Below are 19,762 nucleotides of genomic sequence, written 5' to 3'. Positions count from 1 at the left end.
ACTATGGAGACTGCACAGAAACTCAACTTAAAGTACATTGACTCCAGCTACATAATGAATGTAGTTGGAGTTGTGTATCTTAATTCGACCTTTCCACGTAGTGAAGACATAGCCTAACAGTGATTCTCAACCTTCTTCATACTTTGAACACATGTAACACCAACACAAAAAAATCTGGGGTCCCTACTCAAGAGCAAATCATATCTTTCTTGGTTACAGCTTTCTAGGAAGGCTCCAGATTGGCTGGAATGCTTCTCCAAAGGAAAAATAATTAGCATATAAAAAAGTCCTCTTTCTGGATGCATGTCCAATCTGTTACAATATCAAAATGACTAGAGAGGCCTTCAAACATTAAAAAAGTACACACACAAATTCCAAACAAATCCAAACCCCGCTATGTTAAGGCAGAAATTAAGCTTGAGTACATACTAGTAATATACAGATAAAAAAATTAGTTATGTTGTAATTAACCCAAAAACAAATACGGGTTTGTACGGGTTGCTTTGGGGACTACTAGAACATACCCATTTCTGGTTTGGTTCTAATATTACATGAATAATAGGTATTAGAAATGAAGACGACTAACCAATCTAACCAGACATGAAACCAATCCTGATTCCAGTGCAAGAACGTTCTCTTCAGCATAATTCCTCAAGCTTCATCCGGCCTGGGGTTAAAAATCTCTGAACAGAGCCCATTTCCACTACATTCTATGGATGGCCATCCTGTAGTTATCCAACTCGTCATAATTTCTTCTGCTATTGAGCACTCAGTTTTCTTTTGCTTAAATGTCATCCCTTAACTTCTGGTTACATCACAATGTGCAGTAACAAATCATTCCCTGTCCTCCAGCATTCAATGCCATTCAAATATTTGAACACTTTTGCACTCCCACCCTCTGTCATGTAACCAACCTATGCATATTTAGGCATAGCTAAAGTTCTCTACAAAGCCCTTGGCCATTTTGTTGCTCTTCACTAAATTTCTTCCAGTTTATCTACAAGTTTCCGGTGAGAAGCTACTCAAACAAAATACTGCATCTATAAAGCCCAAATTCTTATGAAGAGAGACTATCAAGTCCTTGCTCTGTCTTTTGGTATTTCTGCAAAGACAAGTTAGTGGCTCTTTTCATTACCACAAACTATAGTGTTGGAACTTATATCTAATATAGTGCCTTGGTTTTTAAGTTGACTACCATTTTATAGTCTCCTTACACTATTTCTAACCTTGCTAGGCCCCTTAGTAGAACTTCTTTCTCCTCAGAAGATTGAAACCAACACTGACCCCTGTGGGGCTCACTCAGCCGTCTCCTCTCCACAGGTATAACCTATCTTAACCTTTGAACAGACCAGCCATTAGTTTCTAGTCCCACATGACAGCATTCCAAACCAAGCCAACTGGATTGTTATCAGACTTCATAAGAGCTATATAAAATGCTTTACTAAGAATTCTAGAATCAGAGCTTTAATTTCAACCCACCATTTATGATTCAGCCTCAAGAAATCTCTAATATCCCCACCCCAAAATTAACCTATTCTTTGGTAAATGAGAGATATCAAATCCATGATCTTAAAAGCACAGGTGAAGCAATCTGTGCTACAAGTTAATTTTATCAAGTTTATATTTTTATAGAAAATAACTGGCACTCTCTTTATTACTCTAATTCACCTATTTTATGCCCACCACTATGGCAAGTAGCATTACAAAAATAAATACATATAGCCATGTTAGTTGTATTTTATTAAAACCCTTACCCAATTTTAACTGGTTTCCTCATATGGGCTGAATATGAGTGTTGTCATGGATACAAGCTTAGTAACTAAGGTTATCATGTGATCGACATGCATAAATATCCTAGAAACACGCACTTGATTCTTGTTTATCATACACGACTTAATCTTTCTCTTTTATTCTATGTTTTATGATGTCATAACATGAAGATGTTTGATTCTGCTGTTGCGTTATATATAAGTTGCACACAGTTCGTTTCCTTTGTCAGACTAAGATCTCTGTTTTATGGAGATTTATTTTCAAGAGATCCAATGGTATATCTAACATCTTCTACAGCTTCTAACACAGCATGACTTTTGACATTTTCAGCCATCACTGATTATTCCATACAGCAGCCTCTATAGTTTTTACTGAAGACAAAATGAAACTTGAAAACAATGAGGCTGAAACACAGGAAAACTGAAATTTGCTATGTCTGTGAAAACAACATTTTTCAGATCAGTCCAACAACTTTCCTGCTGTGCAATCTCAGACAGATTTGAAACTGCCTCAAGTACTCTGCAATACAGGGCATGGCTCTGTTTTGATGGTCTGGTGGGCATGCATACTGGAAGGGAAAAGGAATTTGTTATGAAGTTTCTTAAGTTCAGTTATTAGGAAATGAAGGTATTTTTTGTACCAACTATTTGTTGGTAAAGAACTCTCAACCTTCCAAATGACTAATTCTATGAGGCTTGGGAAAAGAACAGCATAATTTGCCATATGCATTATGAGAGCAGAAGCAATCGCAAAGCTGTATTGTTACAGAAAGAGATTTCATGGAAAACGTTAATTTTTTGTTTGCCATGAAAAGAAAATCTGTATAAAATGTGAAATTGAAAACTTTATAATAGATTTTTCATTGCTTTGAAAATCACATACTTAAGCCCCCATCATGCAAATCTATGAGTTCAGTACAAATCTATGAACGTGCATAAATGTTTTCAGGAGTCTTAAAATTTAAATGGTTGATATACAGGATTTCAGCTCTACTGAAATGAGCAGACTATCAAGGCACTGTTTGGTTTAAATGAGATTTATAAGATGTTCAAAATGTTTCAGAATCTGCCTGAAGAAACAAAGAATTTCCATTTATTTTTAAGCTTGGGATTTTACTTAAAAATTCTGATGATCAAAGTATACAGTTGTTCAAAAGCACAGGAAATTCAAATAAAATAAATATTCATTTAAATTCATTTTCTAGTATGAAATTTTACATGTAAAATTATCATTTTGTACTGTGAAATATGCCACGATATTGTTGTGAAAAAAATACCACCTTCAGGATAGGTTATTATAGGTGACAGATGGCCATTTATGTTGTGCTATGAAACACGCTTCCATAACTAGTATTAGTAATTATATATAAATTAAGAAAACATCATCTATAAGCATTTGCATATATTTAACCTAACTGGGAAAGAACCAGACTATGCAATACAGTAGAAAGATTTATTTAACAAGTCCTTATATGTTATGAATACTTAATACAGTCTCACTGTATGGAAAGTATTTTGTAATGCTTAAGATGATGTAGGTATGGAATACCTACATTTCTCACCTGCCTACATGGCTACCATATCAGCACTTTATTTTGGTAACTCCTCCACAAACCTGAGTCACTCAAATCCCTCTGCAAAGGTCTGCCCCAAGCAGTCCACCAGATATGAAAAAATTCTGAATGTCCTCAATCAAAGGAATCCTTATACCTTTGAACTTTCTAGGACCCATGGAGGCTACCTGCTATGAGGTACAATACGAACACAATTCTGTGGCACTAACTCTTTTTCTTTGGAAGTCCATTGCCCACCCAGCTCTGCAAAGAAGTCTTCAAGGAGCTATATTTTTCTCCAAAGATGAAGAGTGCAGCTCTAAAGGTTTTCCTCGGATCTGAACTCTTTATTCTGAGAAGGATCTGAAATTTTTGAATAAGCACCTCAGAACTCTCCATTAGGTTCTGAATTTCTTAGTCATCTAAGCTCTTTGAATGACAGAGTCAAGCTGCTCCCATCTGGAAAATTACTTGGAAAGGGGCTCTTTTGATCAAGTGAGTTTCAAAGGCTCCTCCAAAGGAGAGCCCTTAGCCTATGGTGTCACCTATTTCTCAGCATAGTCCACAAATTCTGAACAAGCTTCATAGCCACTGGATAAATGCTCCATTGATCCATTAAACAATGGGCAAGATTATTAACATGGATTTTTTATTAGACTAGGAACCACATCTCCTGAATATCTACTTATTTTTTGTCCATTATAGCAGAGTGGAAAGCGCTAAGATCTGGGAACCAATAAGAGACAGACATAAAAAATCCTATCAAAACAAATGGCAGGTGTGCAGAAAGAAGGGGAGACATATACACAAAAAATACCAAAAAACATAAGCCAAGAAACCAGGAACTGACTTCCGGACAGCACTGGCTTAGGGGAGGACAGGGAATGAAAGATTTCTTTAATTTTCATTTTCAGAATGCTCAATCTGAGAAGCAAGTGTGGCCTTTCTGCACTTTTTATAGCTATACAAACAAATCTCTAAGGAGGTCTCATGTTACTAAAATGATAACATTTTTATAAAATATAGTACAGTAAATTTATTGACTACTATGAAGTCAGGTTCAGCAATAACTAAAACTAGGCTACAGCTAATAAAACAAAGTAGATTTTGCAATGCGTTTTCCTCTTTATTGTATTTGTTCATTTACTTGCCCTTTTACAAAATTCAGTAATTCAGGGAGTCTCTCAATTACTAGATGCAAATGAATGACGTGCTACAGTACTTGTTTTGCTACTTACACAACAAAGTATGGTGTGTTTTTAGGAGCCATAGGTAAGGAAAGGCAAAGGAAGGGAAGCCCAGTGTCAATATCTAGAAGTTTAATCTTCTAGACTTAAAGAAAAGTGGAAATTTGCCTGAATTCTATTACCTAAATACGGTTTACAAATATTTGTTTTCCCTAAACAAAAGAGGAAAACATTCCTTGTTCTACCTTTATAAATGCTAAATTCCACACCCCATTTATTAATTACTTCTTCCTACTGAAGTTAGCAAAACTGAGAAAGTATATCCTGGTACTGAAATGAAATGCTGAATTGTTACATCTTACGGACACTTCAGCATACCTCCTGTATCGCTGTCATGACAACATGTTGGACAGATTCCTCCATCATCATGATGGTCTGGATGTATTCTGAAAGCAAACAACATTCTGGCATGTTATTATTACACTTACACTTACGGCAGAAATACAGAACAAAGGGGTAAAAAGCCACCTCTCGCCTGCAAACTGCACAGGTGCCATGCATGGAATTTGTGCCCAGTCAGTGGCCAGACCAGACTCCATCCCAGTAAACCCAGTAGTACAGTAACAGAAAGGCATACTTTCAAGTCCCATGGCAAGGCTCAGTAAGATATTTCTGAAGGCTCATGTATACATACATATGGTGGCAGGCCAAGTGAATGATAGAGACATTTTTCCAAAAACTGTCATTTCACGATCAAGCAATGTGCTAAGTACTCAGTTGTAACACAAACAAGGTTGCAGGCCATTTGCAGTAACAAAACCTGCAAATTGTGGACAACAGGGATAATGCAGTTATTCTTTTGTAAGTGCATCATGTCTGGATACACATCTTCCTTTCTGTGCTCTTGCCAAGGGCTGGAGTAGCTGTGGAAAGGTTGTAAATTAAGGGGGCAATCCAATAACCGCTATTGTCCTGATTGATGCTGGCAATGGGCAACTGTAGCAAAATGATCAACAGTTGGGTCAAAATAATAATTTTTATCTTTAAAAGCCCACTAAAGAATTCCCACTGGAACTATCTGTTTTCCAGTTGCAGCTCCCTTTTCCCCCCTGAGCTATTCAGACAGGAAAACAAGGAGATGATTCAAGAACAGGTCCTGCCCTTTCAGGATTTTCATCCTACCTTTCAATAGTAACTTATTGTGTACCTTGTGTATCTGATGAGAGACCCTCTTCTTGTCTTTGTGCATTTTCCTCAATCTATGCCCTCTACTTTTTCTCTTCCTGGATCTCATATTTGTAAATTCTGATAGCAGCTGATTTTACAGCAAAAGGCTGCATTCCTGTTCCTATGAACTTGTAATTAAACCAGATAAGCAGCTGCAACTGAGCCTTCCCATAATAATTAATAATTAAAAGCTGGGTTCAATAATTTTCATAGGTGGAGCCATTTTTCATTTCTATTCCTGGAACCAAAAGGAAAGCCATCCTTCAGAAGCATACAAGAACCAGGTCCCCAGTTCCAGATTGCAAACTCAGGGAAACTGGTAACGCGATGGCAGCGATCATCAATGAGACAAAACAAAGTCATGACCCACAGGAGAATAAATCGTGCTTCTGACAACAATGCCAGAAACATGATTTTCCCCACCTCATTTATGCACCAACTCTGACTTCCATTAATGACGCATAATGCACATTCAAAATTGATTACCTTGCTTCTGCTCACAATTCACAGCACATCCCAAAATGAGCTGCAGCATTCTTCCAAGCTCCGCAACATCCGAGTGCTCTCCAATTAGGTTAACATCAGGAAGGGTGAAGTCATTAATCTGCTGCCCTAAAATCTGCACAAAAACACAACATATATACATAGCAACTCAGGTAGGTAAGGCAAGAAGCCAGTAGAAAGAGCTCACGTTCTTATCTTTGGCACAGTTTTCAAACCCGACCTTGAATCTCAATTTAAATAAATTGGCTAACCTCTGCCCACTTACCTTTGGACAGGACCCTATAATGCAAATTCCACCCAAATAAACTGATGCAACCACCGTTTCAGAAAGTCTAGAGAATGCTGTCTCAATTAATGAGGACTGAACAACCACACTCACCGCTGCTGACCTGTTCTTCCAGGTTGGGAAAGGCTGGCAATCAAGCCAGCAACATGAGGAAGTTCTGAAGACAGCTGACCAACAGTGCCTGTCCATTGGACTTTTAAAAAATGAAGTTGTTTTCCACAATTCAAATACAGAATTATTCAGATACAAAAATTTGCCGTCAGACAGAATAACTTAATTGCATCTGGGAAATAAACTGCAAATCACACCAGTGTAAAACTAGAATTCCAAATATTCCAATAATATAAAGCACGTGTCTCTAGCCCTGATGCATGATAATACCTAAAAATGTAAAACTATCACTAACCTCCTTGGTCAAGCAGTTTTATTTTCAGTCTGTGGAAACCATCTGAAATAGTGGTATAGGACAAACTGAACAGCAGAAAGGAGGCCATTAAAGAAAAAAATTGCTTGACATGGAAGCAAGGAGAAAGGAGGAAAAGTAGCTGAAGAAAAGAAAATCATACCTGACATACAATTATTGTAAGCCAACTTACAACCTAGACGCATTTACACATTAATGAGCATCAGCTGAGAGAATTAAGCAGTTCTGCTAGATTAGTAAAAAGCTTTGCAAGAGGTGAAGCTATTACTATGAAAAGTGGGGTGAGTCAAAATTTTAGCATATCAACTGCAGGTAGAAAAAACAGTCAATTTAACAGATCAAAAATGTAAACAGAGAAAAAAAAAAGAGTGACTGAAAGGAATGTGTAATTTATTTGCTAATTTTTTAATCCAAAAAACACTCAACTTTGGGGAAGATATTTACTCAAAAGTATCTAGCAAATGTATGTATAGAATACCACATGACTGTCTTACAAATCAAATTGTTTTAAAAAGATTACAACAGAAGACTGCCTTATACGCCTTGCCCAAAGAATAGGCATTAATATAACTAATACCCATGTGTACTATGGGGACCCAAATTCTTTAGCAAGGATCCTTCATTTTTCTGTCACTCAAGTGAACCAGCATGTGAATTCTATAGCAGATACATGTAAACTGAAAATGAATATTTGTATTAAGTAAAACATAAAATGAATAATATAATCAATACAGTATGGCTATTTTGATATCCAATTTTTACACTGGTCCAATCTGTAATATGCGACGAAAATGTTTATATTTCTTTGCAGAGGCTGTTTGGGAGGCTAGGTAGGACATACGTCACTTGGCGATAGAGGTTATGGGGTTGGGATTACAAAATAATCATATTAGCAAGATATTTCTGGTAAAACGGAGTTAGCCCATGGCAGGCCACCGCCTCTGTATTTACCTGTGTCTCCTTAGGTACGGGTGCTTGCAGCTCCCATTGGCCATAGATCACTATTCCCGGCCAATGGGAGCCGCCAAAGTAGTGTTGTGGTCCATGCCGCTTCCCACAGCTCCCATTGGCTGGGAACTGTGATCCCCAGCCAATGGAAGCTATAAGCACCCACACCTGCAGAGGCGCAGGTAAATAAAGTGGCAGCAGCGCACCAGAGGCTAGCCCTGGCAAACCGCCTTCATTTTATTGCCCACCTCTGCATTAGAGACTAAGGAAACTAGAGGAAGCTTAGAATTTAAAGCAATATTCTGTTGGTAAAGGAACAGCCCTGCGCAGGTCCTGATGTATTTATGATACTCCAATTAGAAAGTGCTCTTCCTTCAACATGGCTATGAAAGAAGTATCTGCCAAATGAACTGTAAAAAAAGATTATTTTGAATCCAGATTGACAAGCAAAGGTAGCGAGCAGTGTGTGTGAAGGGCATGGAAAAGGATCCATAAGGGTCTTTACACGGCAGATAACAAACAAGTCCCTAGAAAAGTGTATGTTTGTCTTTCTGATAGATTCGTGCTGAGCAACTTACAGACCTTGACATGTTTGCTGAAAAACATGTTTGCTCAATTCCTTTCCTTCTGAGACTTTAATGTAAGCATACCTAGAACTTTTGAAAATTAGCCTATTTATTAAGTTTCAATTTGGGAGTCTTTAGGCCCCCATTTCTGAAGCTCCCCTCTCCCCTCCAAGTCTTAGCAAATGTATTCTCTTCCTCTTTTCCAAAATAGTTACGTGTTGAGAGAAAACAAGTTCTTGGAGTATGAAATCTCTCTGATATGCCCCATTTGTGCCCATTTCTCTGCATTCTTAATACACCAGCTACCTCAGCACATAGCAGGGAAAACATATCTTATCCCTCCCACGCAGTGCAGTCTTGGAGACAAGTAGCACAAGAGCTTCTCTGTAGAAGCTTCCATAGTACAGCTGTAACAGTCTGAAATTAAAACTTTTAATGAACTTTTCTCTCTCTGCCTCAACTGACTATTTTCCTCTCACACACATACACACAATCCAAGAGAGAGAGTTTTCACTAGGCGTAGAAGAAAACATCAGACAGACAAGCTTTAATTTGTATGCATTCAACTCCAATACAGAGTCACCAGGCACCTACTATTTTCACGTCAAGATGCTTAAGAGTATTAGTGGTTTTATTTTCAACACAGTTTGGAAGCTGGGTTTGCTCCTTAATGGAATACTTGATGAAGGATGGCAATAAAGCTTTGGAGAGGTCTAGTACTCAAGGACAGCCCATGCTAAGTTCATTTATTTTGGTAAGACAGGGTTGAAGAGTATGGAAGGGCAGATAAAATACAGAATGGCTACTTAGAAAAATGAACAATTCCATTGCATGAGATAAGGGTCAGATTTTTTTCAAAGAGCTCAGCTCCACTGGGAGCTATTGAGTGCTGAGCACCTGTAATATATCTGGACCTAATGCTCAACAAATCAATATTCAGTAACACGTTCAACGCGCATAATGAAAACGTTCAGTAGAAAGAAAGGTTTGTACAGAGCACTGGGAAATAGTTCTTACCTCATGATTATAATCCAATATTCCTTTTAAAATTTTCTTCAGATTGCTTATCTGTTTGATGGAAGAGGGAAAAGAGAAATTAAATATATAAAGCTACTGAATTTAAGATACAGTAGAACTTCTAATTTTACAAACTAATTGAGGACTGGAATTTATAAAATTGAAATGTTCAAAAAAATTGTACACCTCAAAATTATGGCAGGTACAGTGTATGTTACAGTATCATGCACTGAATCATCCTTTTTGTTTTTTAAACCACTGCAGAGATCATTCCGATCCATTGAAGAGACTGTAGTGTGAAGATATGGCAACTTGTTCATTGACATCACTTTCATTATGTGATTTTTTTTCCCCTGCCTTTCCAGAAAAGTGGTTTATATAACTGGTCATTTGCAAGGCGGGTGTTAGTAAAATCAAAGTTCTACTGCAGCATGTAAATATATAAAAACAAATGTGGGGTACACAAAGCAGGCCAAAATAAATCACAAGTAATATTGAAAGCAGAACCACATACACAAATGTAAGTCTAGTTGAATTTCTAGTGAAAAGTATCTTCCCAGAATCAATAATTCATTATGATCATAAAAATACTATATAAGATTGTCCCATACTGTGGGCCTGATCCAAAGCCCGTGCCAGTCAATGAAGCACAATGAAGCGAATGAGAACAATTCCTACTGACTGGCATGAGCTTTGACTCAGGCCACAGTGAAAAATGTCTAGGCGAGGGCTGTTCAAACCAGTGTCATGAAAGTGACAGGTATGTGCTGGGGCTCCGAACTGAGGGTGAACTATTTCCTGATCATGGTAAATGGGAGAAGGGAAGGCTCTGGGCTGGTCAGAGGGAAAGAGAACAGCTCAGCGAGGAAAGAAGAGGAGCAGATCCTCACTAAAGGTTGTGCTGACCGGGGGCGGGGGGGGGGGGGGGGAGGAGTTGCCATTACTGAGAATTTAGACAGCAGAGTTAGTGCCAAGTGCACTGGGGGCTGCTCCGCGTGAGATCCCACTTAATAGGATAGTATGAGAGAACTGAAGGATGGTTCTAGCCACTCTGCTGAGCTTTACGCCCTTATGGGAGCAGGGACAAGGACCAACAGGGTGCAGGCATGGCCTGATGGTTACTGCAGCTCAAAGATTCCGCTCCCACACACGAGGGCCACGCACATACAGAGTGGGATCCATAGTGACACACACTTGAAGAACAAGAAATACTATGTCCTACAAGTGAGGTGTGGAGTAGTGGGGGTGCTGTCTGCTCTATTCCGGTGTCCCTCTGCACTGTGATGTAGTGTCAGTATCTTGCTGGTTGGTGTGCTTGGGTTGTGGGCTGTGAATGACCCCAACTGGCCTCTGCCTGTGAGCACTCACTTCCCTAGTTCCCACATTGCTCCAACTCATCTGACTGATTGGGTCTTTGTCTACGGGACAAAGCCCTGCTGGTGGGCTGCCTAAGTCCCGTAGACAAAGACCCAACCGGTCAGACGAGTTGGGGGCAGTGAGGGAACTAGGGAAGTGAGTGTTCGGGGGAAGGGTCAGTCTGGGGCTGGAACCATGAGGGAGACAGACTGAGGTTGCTGGGGCTGTGGGCTAGGGATGATGGACCCTAACCCAAGGGATCTGAAACACCCTGGCCCTGAATCCTGTAAACACACCACGTCTATGCTGTGCTGTATCCTGGAGGAGCAATATAACCTCGCTATTCTACTGCTGGCAGAATCTATTCTTGCTGCTACGGGGGTGCAGGATCAGCGAGAGAGCAAGGCAGGCCTGGGCGTGGATTTAACACCTTCTGGAGCTCTCGGGGACGTTTTGGTCAAATCTCTAAATATACCGTACTTAAACCGCATTCCTTACTTTCTATATCTGTTGTAGCTTCTAGATGATCTCAACCCTGGGAGGCCCCTCCACTCTGCCAAAAAAAGAACTAACTCACTCCCATCTCGATTTTACTAACTACGAGGGCTCTGGCTCTGACTCCATGACAGAAGCACCCTCAGTACCTCACCAAGTAAGACTGGCCAGAACTCCAACCAAAGACAACTTTGCATCTGTCCCCTGGAAGAGGTTAATCCTGTTTTGATCCTTCCCATTTGGCCAGGATGTAGATATAAAACTGTTGATGAGAAACTGGTGTATGTCGGCAGCTAGGTTTCCCCAGCCAGTGCACCAGCCATAGCCACTCACAGATATCATGGATTTGTAAAAGATACTATGCAGGGGAGTGGAAAAAACCCTGCACATATGTTAGAACAATGGGAAAGAATTATAAACACACTTTATATATAATCTAGTAAAGAGTACGCTAATCAGTGCTACGTATCATTTGTATTCCATCAAGACCCTGTAAAATAATGCAGAGAAAATGTAGCACTCACTGTAGTGATGTTAAGGGCAAACTAGTTGGCCAACAACAGAGTTAGCCAACATAGAGAATTCTGAAAGCCATTCAGTTCAATCACTCTCCATTGGCTATACAATGAAACAGGCCCTTCATCCAAAAATAGCACACAAATGTGAGCCATGAATTCAAAATGGAGGAGGAGATGGTCCAACTGTTCTAATCATACCCTCCCATTTGCCAATTCCAGTAAAGCAAACAAGTTCTAAATTGTAACCACCTACATACACAGATCTAAAACCACATGGGATAGGCGCCTAGGTGTTATGACTATAAAATCTCAAAGCAGACAAGCAAAGATGCTGTCCACTTGGATGTTTCAGATCATAATCAGCCTAAAATGAGAAATAGGAGAGACCATAGAGCAAACTGAAGGTATTCCAAACTCTCTAATGATGTCAGACTGAACAAAGAATTGTCATTAATTCCTCAATCCTAACCCACCTCCCACACCTTCTAAGGTGTCAAAATGTCCAACAATTTCCTACCCAACTGCCGAAGCATACAGGTCCCCTGAACCTCTGTAAAAAAAACCCTGTTTATAGCAGTTATAAATTGTCATTACAAAAATCTGCAGCAAATTTAACATTTATAGGAAAGGTAAATCACTTGATTTTAATATCAAATCAAACATGATTGGGAATGATTGTATTGTTCATTTTCATGTCTGATTCATTGAACACCTCCAGTTTTGAATTTACCTGAGGCTGCCGCAGAATTTCCAGCCTGCTGCACCAAAGTGCCACAGAAACCAATGGCCATGCTGCAGAATTAAGTCCAGTTTACCGCAGAGTACACGGGGACCTTGAATGTTTCCCAAAAGTGACAAAGAAATAAAATGAAAAATACTATCCTTTTCCCCATCGGCGAATCAAGATCCCCTAATTGAAAACAAAGCGATTGCCTTCCTTCCATATCATCCCCAACGCAGACTATACCCCTTTTGGTGTAAGAGATCGCTACCAAGATTAGGGCACCTAAGTTAACTGAAAAGACACCCAACATCTGATTCCTGTGATGTAACCTTTCCCCCTCCACAACAAGCAATAACTTGATATACCTCACTCACGTGTTTGCTGTAACGCCAGTGTATAACAGACCCAATCATAAGACCCACCATAATAAAACTAACTCCAACTTCAACGGGTCTAACATCTAACACTATAAAGCAGTATCGATGCAACAATCATCTCATACAGGTTATTAGTTTTTCATCTAAATGTCGTTAGCCTTGAAGGTCTTGCAAAGTTTTCCAAATGCCATAACAGCTAGTCTGATACTTCTTTCCATGTCAGCTACACAATTCCCATTTCTTGATACCAGTCCTCTAAGGTACATCATTTTTTCCATGTTTCAGTTCTTTGCATATGATCTTTATCTCTTCCCCTTGACTTTCAGTTGCCATTCAGTCTGAATGTTCTATTGTCCACATCTACCTTTTCAGTTATTCCCTGTAAATCCTCCTCTGTCAATGCTCTGAAGTCAATAAAATCCTTGACTATCCTCACACATAGCATGAGTTTGCTGGTTCCATCTGTCCATGCTAGATTCATTATTGCTTTCAGCAGTCAGCTGAACAAGTCTGACAATAGTGTGCGTCCCTGTCTCAACTCTACAGTCATCCAGTATCTTTCCATTTACTCGCACTTCGCCCATAGACTTGCTGTAGACGTTTCTATCCGCTCAATCAATTTCTCAAGGATGCCACACGTCCTCAAGACTTGCCAAAACCATTTTTGTCTAATTATATCTAAAGTCTGTTTGAGGTCTATACAGTTATTGTAGTAGGTTTCAGCTGTATTCTACATAGTTCTTCAATTAACAGCTCATGTGGTGGTAGCCTATTTTTAGAAGTTCCCATATTCTATTAAAGATCAGACCACAATCATATGGGCTCACTGCAAATATCAGTGGCACTCTCATGATTGAACTGACATACTGGCTTTGCTCATTTTCCATGCTTAACCCACCATCTGCCTGGTTGGGGCAAAGAGGTGATCTGAGCTCACGCAGAATGAGCTGTCACAGTCCCAGGAGAGGGGAAGTTAAAGTGTTAATAGCATTCTAGTACAGCAACTTCCCAAAGGGTCATGAAGTGGTATAAAACCTACTCTATAGCAAGAAAAAAATTGCTATAGAGTAGCAAGTAGTATCCAGGTTTGGTTGGTTGAATTATAAAACTAAACAGTTTATATCCTAATTTAATAGACTGTTTCATTTTGCTTCAAACGGAGAGCCATCCATCTTCAAAGACATCCTCCCTTTGCACAAGACATCCAACGATCTATTTTAATGGTAGAAAATCTAACAAACTATCATTATAAGGTTGGACCATGTTACTCAATATTTAAAGGTAATAAATTACGTTTTTAACAAATGCTGCAGTCTGATTGCCCAGGCAAATATCAAAGACAAAAAGCTTGGGATCTGATAGGAGATAATTGGGAACATATTGTTCAACCTTTCCCCAAAATTTATTAATTTCTGAACAATACCATACTGAATGAGAAAAACAGGAAGTGACCCAATTTTTTCTTCTCATCCCCTCTACAGTGTCAATAATATTATGTACAGTCATAAAAATATGTTGAAAACACGTACAGTCTCAAAACACTATGTACAGCAATGGGATCAACCACTTTTCAAAGTGCATGACCAGGCCTCTTCAGTTCATGATATTCCTATATCTTCTGACCACAGGAACATTGTAGTTTAGGGAAGTTGCAATGATTGGCATTCTGCTTCCAAAATGTTTTTTTAATAGAAAAATCTCTGTTCTGCATGCAATCTAAAATATAATTATTCAAAGTGGATTGCTTTTGCACTAAGCAAGGCAAGAGATAATTATCTTTTCAGTTTTAGAGATTTTTACAAAAAATATTTCTTACACTAAAATTGGTAAGGCGAGGCTATTTGTTACCAATAGAAAAGATGGATTACTAATGACTGTGATTATCCAAAATTTATAAGAACGTAATTTATTTAATTCCTCATTGGAAATGGCACCAACAATAGGAGGATATCAGGGGGAAGGTGAAACTCTACCTTGGAAAGGACCCTAGTAACCTTCATATTCCTCATTTTTATATGAATGTGATCTTGCATACAAAGCATGCCTTGTAAGGTATCCGGGAAAAGGTTATGATCTGCTGAAAGTCATTTCTCTGTCTGTATATGTATATCATCAATGCGTATGAAATTATGTGAATGTGTTCTATAGTTGTCACTAAAGCATATTGTAAGTTAGTGAATCAGCTAGCTATTAGCTTCCCAGAGAATAGCAAGGAGAATAGTCAAAGCCCTGGTGGAGTTTCAACAGTCATTTTTCAGCAAGGGAGCTACAGTGCAATGACTCGCTTGCATGAGGCCATGCCAAGGGAACTGCTCAGTTTTGCCTGGAAGCTCAGCAATGCCTCCAGACATGCCTGGACTTGGGCTTCCCAAGCACATGGAATAAAAACTAAACACAGGGTGAGCCCAGGGTATCTTACTCTCAGAGATTCGTGAGCAGCTCTGGGAGAACTCACTATGGCTGAGCGTTGGGCTTGACACGCAGCTGAACTGAGAGATGACAGCCACAGGAGGGTTTACTACTGGTCACCCGCAAAGCATTACGAAACACAACCCAAGCTGGAGAGACTTAAAAGGACACAGCAGTCCCACTGTCCCAGCCTGAACCCAGGAGAATCCAGTCAAGGGTGCATCATGAAAACAAGATCAGTTGCACGGTTATTCTACCTCATCTATTCCCCATCCTTGGATCCATTCGCTGATTTGTACTTTGAGTGCAAGCCCTGGAGACAGGGAATGGAGCTCTGTCTCATGCCTGACAAACAGCAAGAATATTGTGCTGTTCGCTATGACAAAGCCTTGCTGGGATGGTACACACCATGCTAATCCAGTAATCAATTTTTTCACTCCGATCATTAAAATCATCAGGGAAACACCACTGACATCTGAAATCTGGACGAAAGCCATCCAAGCACACATTCTGACGATATCCCCACTTATCATGTTTCAAATTACTAATATATACAGAGCTGAAGATTAAGCCTACTGGAACTGTGTGGTCAGATATGCCTACTCCTTACAGCAAGGATCCCTGCAAATGTCAAGACTACAAAGAAAGACTTAAATATTTTGTTGATGCCATTTACTGTTTTTTATGAAGCTCTTAAAGGTTGCATTGTTTGGGGGATTTTTTGTTTGTTTCTTTTAGAGCATTTCTTGCATGGAAAATATTAGCTCTTAACTTTCTTAAGTGAAGGACTGAAAAACTACTAAGAATAATGAGCTCAACAAATAAATCTCAGCTACTGCTGCCCTAATCTTCATTTAGGAGGGGAAGAGATAACCAGGGATTCTTTAAACTTATTTTTAGGGGAGAGGGGGAGACAAGGGAGGAATGAAGGGAGTGTTCACATCACATTCAAGCTCCTGTCACACTGACAGGAGACTGTTCCCTTCCTCCAATATAAACTGAGAGATGCAAAAGCCGCAGCTGCACTTTCAGCCTGTTGTGAAGCTATGGGCAGTCAAACCAGCACTGAGCTCTCAACATCTGGCTGTGTTCTTCCTTGTCTGTGGAGGTCAAAAAGTACTTATTACACCTATGCAATCTATTGACTTGAGGATTTATAAAAGTGTAACTAAAGATATTATTACAAGGTGACTGAGTTGCACAAGTGGCTCGGGAACTAGACCGGGGTGGGCAAGATGTAGCCTGCCTGTGGCCTGCCCCACTGGGACCCTCAGACACAGAGCAGCCCCACATCACTTTAAGTAGCCGGATGATCCCTATGGCTCTCAGTTCCGGCCAATAGGAGCTGAGAAATTGTGCTGTGGACAGGGGGAGCAAAGTGCTTTTGCCCGCCCTCCCTTCCCCCCACCCCCACCACACAGAGCAGAGAGCCACAGGGAGCAGCCAGATGCTTTGAGTGGTCTGGGGCTACTAGCAGGCGGGGTCCTGCAGGGTTGCTGGCCAGGAGCCGCTTAGGAAAGTGCCTCCCAGCCAGAGCCTGCTTCTGGCACCCCATCTCCTCCCTGCATCCCAACTCCCTGCCCCAGGTCACTACCCAAACCCTCTGCATACAACCACAGATCACACCTCCCTCCCAGACCCTGTACCCTCTTCTACTTCCCTCCCTCAAGGCCAGACACCTCTCCTGCACTCATATCCCCTCCCAGATCCTGCACCCTAATCCCCTGCCCCAGATGACAATCCCTTCTTTTACCCAAACTCCCTTTCAGACCCCACACCCTCTCCTTCACCCCAGTTCCCTACCTCAAGCTCCCTTCTGCACCCAACCTCCGTCCCCTCAACAGAAAAGTATGGCCCTTAGCCTCTTAGAGTTCCCTCCCCCATCAAAAATTATTGCCCACCCCTGAACTAGACATTAGTTAATTAATCTGATGATTATGCACAAACCCAAACCAGAATTGTTTGCTCTTCCACAGCTGAGCTGACACTGAAGTAAAGAATAGTTTCATTTTACCTTTTTCTCTATAGTAAACAGATATGACTGAATATACGTAAAAAGCAGAGTAGTAAGATGTCATTTTTCCAGTGCCTTTTTTGAACTGCACTTCAGATTTTTAGGGTAATTTAGTTATGCATTTCCATACTTAATTTAAAAAAATAAATGTTACCTTCATTCAAATTTCCTACCTGTTGAAATGTTCTTAAAAGCCTTCCAAGTTCTTTTAGAGTTCATTTTTCTGGTAAGTTCTCTCAAAGTAGTGAACTGGGTGTACATCATTAACTTGGGTTTTGACATTGAATTAAACTGTACAAGAGCTAAGACTTTAGATACGGAAGAATCCTTAATTGCATTTATAATAGTTTATTTGATATCTTCTACTGTAAACTAATATATTAACTTAGAAATAAGTTAATATTGAAAAAATATTCAGAACTAAAATACTGATTTTAGAAAAGAAAACAAGAAGAAAATACCTTTAGCCTCCAATTGTCTCCTACTTCGGTTTTGATTCTGTTTAACCAGTTTTCATCAAAGTATGCTGGGTCTCTGAAAATAAATCAAATTAGCATATCCGTTACAAAAACCAATTTCTAGTACTAACAAGATAGAGATTCCAGATGAACCATACACTGATGCTCATTTAAATGCACACATACACAAACGGTTATTAGTAGTGGCTATCTAATAATTTATATCACACACATCACAGTGTTATCCAGATGTTTCCAATACTTACCTAGTATTTATGAGGTGACTATAATACTAACCCCACTGCACCTAAGCTGTGGGGAGGGCAGGCATTATCTGGCTTATTGTAAAAGGCGAGTGCCCCTTTGAGTGGCAGAGAGCCAGTGAGTGACTGTCGGCTGCAGTGGCAGACCAGATTAGCATGGGGATGATCACAGAGCTGGAAGAGACCTCTGAAGGTCATCAAGTCCAGCCTCCTGCTCTAGACAAGACGAATCCCAACCTCCCGCCAGAGACCGGAATAGAAGAGGGTCTCCATAGGTCCATGCCAGTGCAGGAAAAGCCCTCTTTCACCTGGACCAGGCAGAGCAGCACTCACTCACCATCCCAAATACTGGGTTTTATCAGGCTCCACTGAGGGACCTGCTCTACTTGCTGCTTTCACAGGAGGTGAAGGAATTTCTTCTTCATCACCAGATTGGCCAACATGAAGTGGTGAGTTTTTCACCTTCCCCACAGCAAGTCTGGAGGGAAATGGGAATTAGGCTATGTCACTCTTTGGCTACATCTACACTGGCACCCTTTTCCGGAAATGCTTAAAACGGAACAGTTTTCCGTTATAAGTATTTCTGGAAAAAGCGCGTCTACATTGGCAGGATGCTTTTCCGGAAAAGCACTTTTTCCAGAAAAGCGTCCGTGGCCAATGTAGACGCGCTTTTCCGGAAAAAAGCCCCGATCGTCATTTTCACGATCGGGACTTTTTTGCGGAAAAGACTACTGTGCTGTCTACACTGGCCCTTTTCCAGAACAGTTTTTCCGGAAAAGGACTTTTGCCCGAACGGGAGCAGCATAGTTTTTCCCGGAAAAACACTGACAATTTTACAGTAGATTGTCATTGCTTTTCCGGAAAAGCAAGCGGCCAGTGTAGACAGCTGGCAAGTTATTCCGGAAAAGCGGCTGCTTTTCCGGAATAAGTGGTCCAGTGTAGACACAGCCTTTATGTAACCATAGGGCGGCAGTCCAGTGTAGGTATTCCATAGCAAAGGGATACAGCGATCAGATAAAATGGATTGACAATATATTTAAAGGAGGTACTCTTTAAAGGAGCAGAACAAGAAGGGAAGGGATGGTTCAGGTATCCTATGGCTGTTATGGCAGGAAGCCAACCCCTTTCCTCTTTGTTACCCTGCCCCCTGCAACCTTATTCGAGGAGGAGGGATAGTGAAGTCCCAGAAGTGGGTTGGCTGGGGACAAGGATGGGTAAGCCCCTCATGTGTATATTAAAATGATGACCTGCATTGTACACTTGTACCTGTTGGGGACTTCCAGATATTTGAGAATAAAGTTGTACCCTAATTAAACCACATCCAGTGTTTCCTGTCCTTCTTCCAGCATAGCCAGACAAAGCATCCAATCCACCTGTACCATGATCTGCAAAGGGGAAATTTTCTTTCCCATCCCCACCAGGAAAGTACCTGATAACTGGAATCATGAAGTTTGAATTCTTTTACAATAACAGTAGTTAGCTTGCATACTTGTAATATGTGATATTATTGATACAATTAATACACTTCTTAACTCTAATCACACTTACTTACTATAAATTCCAGGAACAGTGAGTTCCCACATGCTAATATTAAATATTTCTTTAAAATGTAATTCTTTTAATTTCAACAACAACAAAATCACACAAACCCATTCTTTTGGGGTGGA

The 19,762-nt window shown here is 40.2% G+C and overlaps 1 protein-coding gene across 3 annotated transcripts in view; it reads right to left on the bottom strand.

Annotated features, from left to right (window-relative positions):
• The window catches only part of HOOK3 (hook microtubule tethering protein 3), a 94,140-nt gene that overhangs the window by 48,339 nt on the left and 26,039 nt on the right, over nt 1-19,762 (bottom strand). For all 3 annotated transcript variants that reach the window (XM_075931325.1, XM_075931327.1, XM_075931326.1), the window contains 4 exons: nt 17,836-17,908; nt 9,482-9,532; nt 6,223-6,355; nt 4,888-4,955 (listed from right to left, as the gene is read on the bottom strand). In XM_075931325.1, coding sequence (XP_075787440.1) covers nt 4,888-4,955; nt 6,223-6,355; nt 9,482-9,532; nt 17,836-17,908 — 325 coding nt within the window. The remainder of the gene's footprint in view (nt 1-4,887; nt 4,956-6,222; nt 6,356-9,481; nt 9,533-17,835; nt 17,909-19,762) is intronic.

Source organism: Pelodiscus sinensis, chromosome 6, assembly GCF_049634645.1.
Source record: "Pelodiscus sinensis isolate JC-2024 chromosome 6, ASM4963464v1, whole genome shotgun sequence".
Lineage (NCBI taxonomy): Eukaryota > Metazoa > Chordata > Testudines > Trionychidae > Pelodiscus > Pelodiscus sinensis.
The sequence above is the reverse complement of the archived record's forward strand: the minus strand, read 5'-3'. Positions and strand labels throughout refer to the sequence as shown.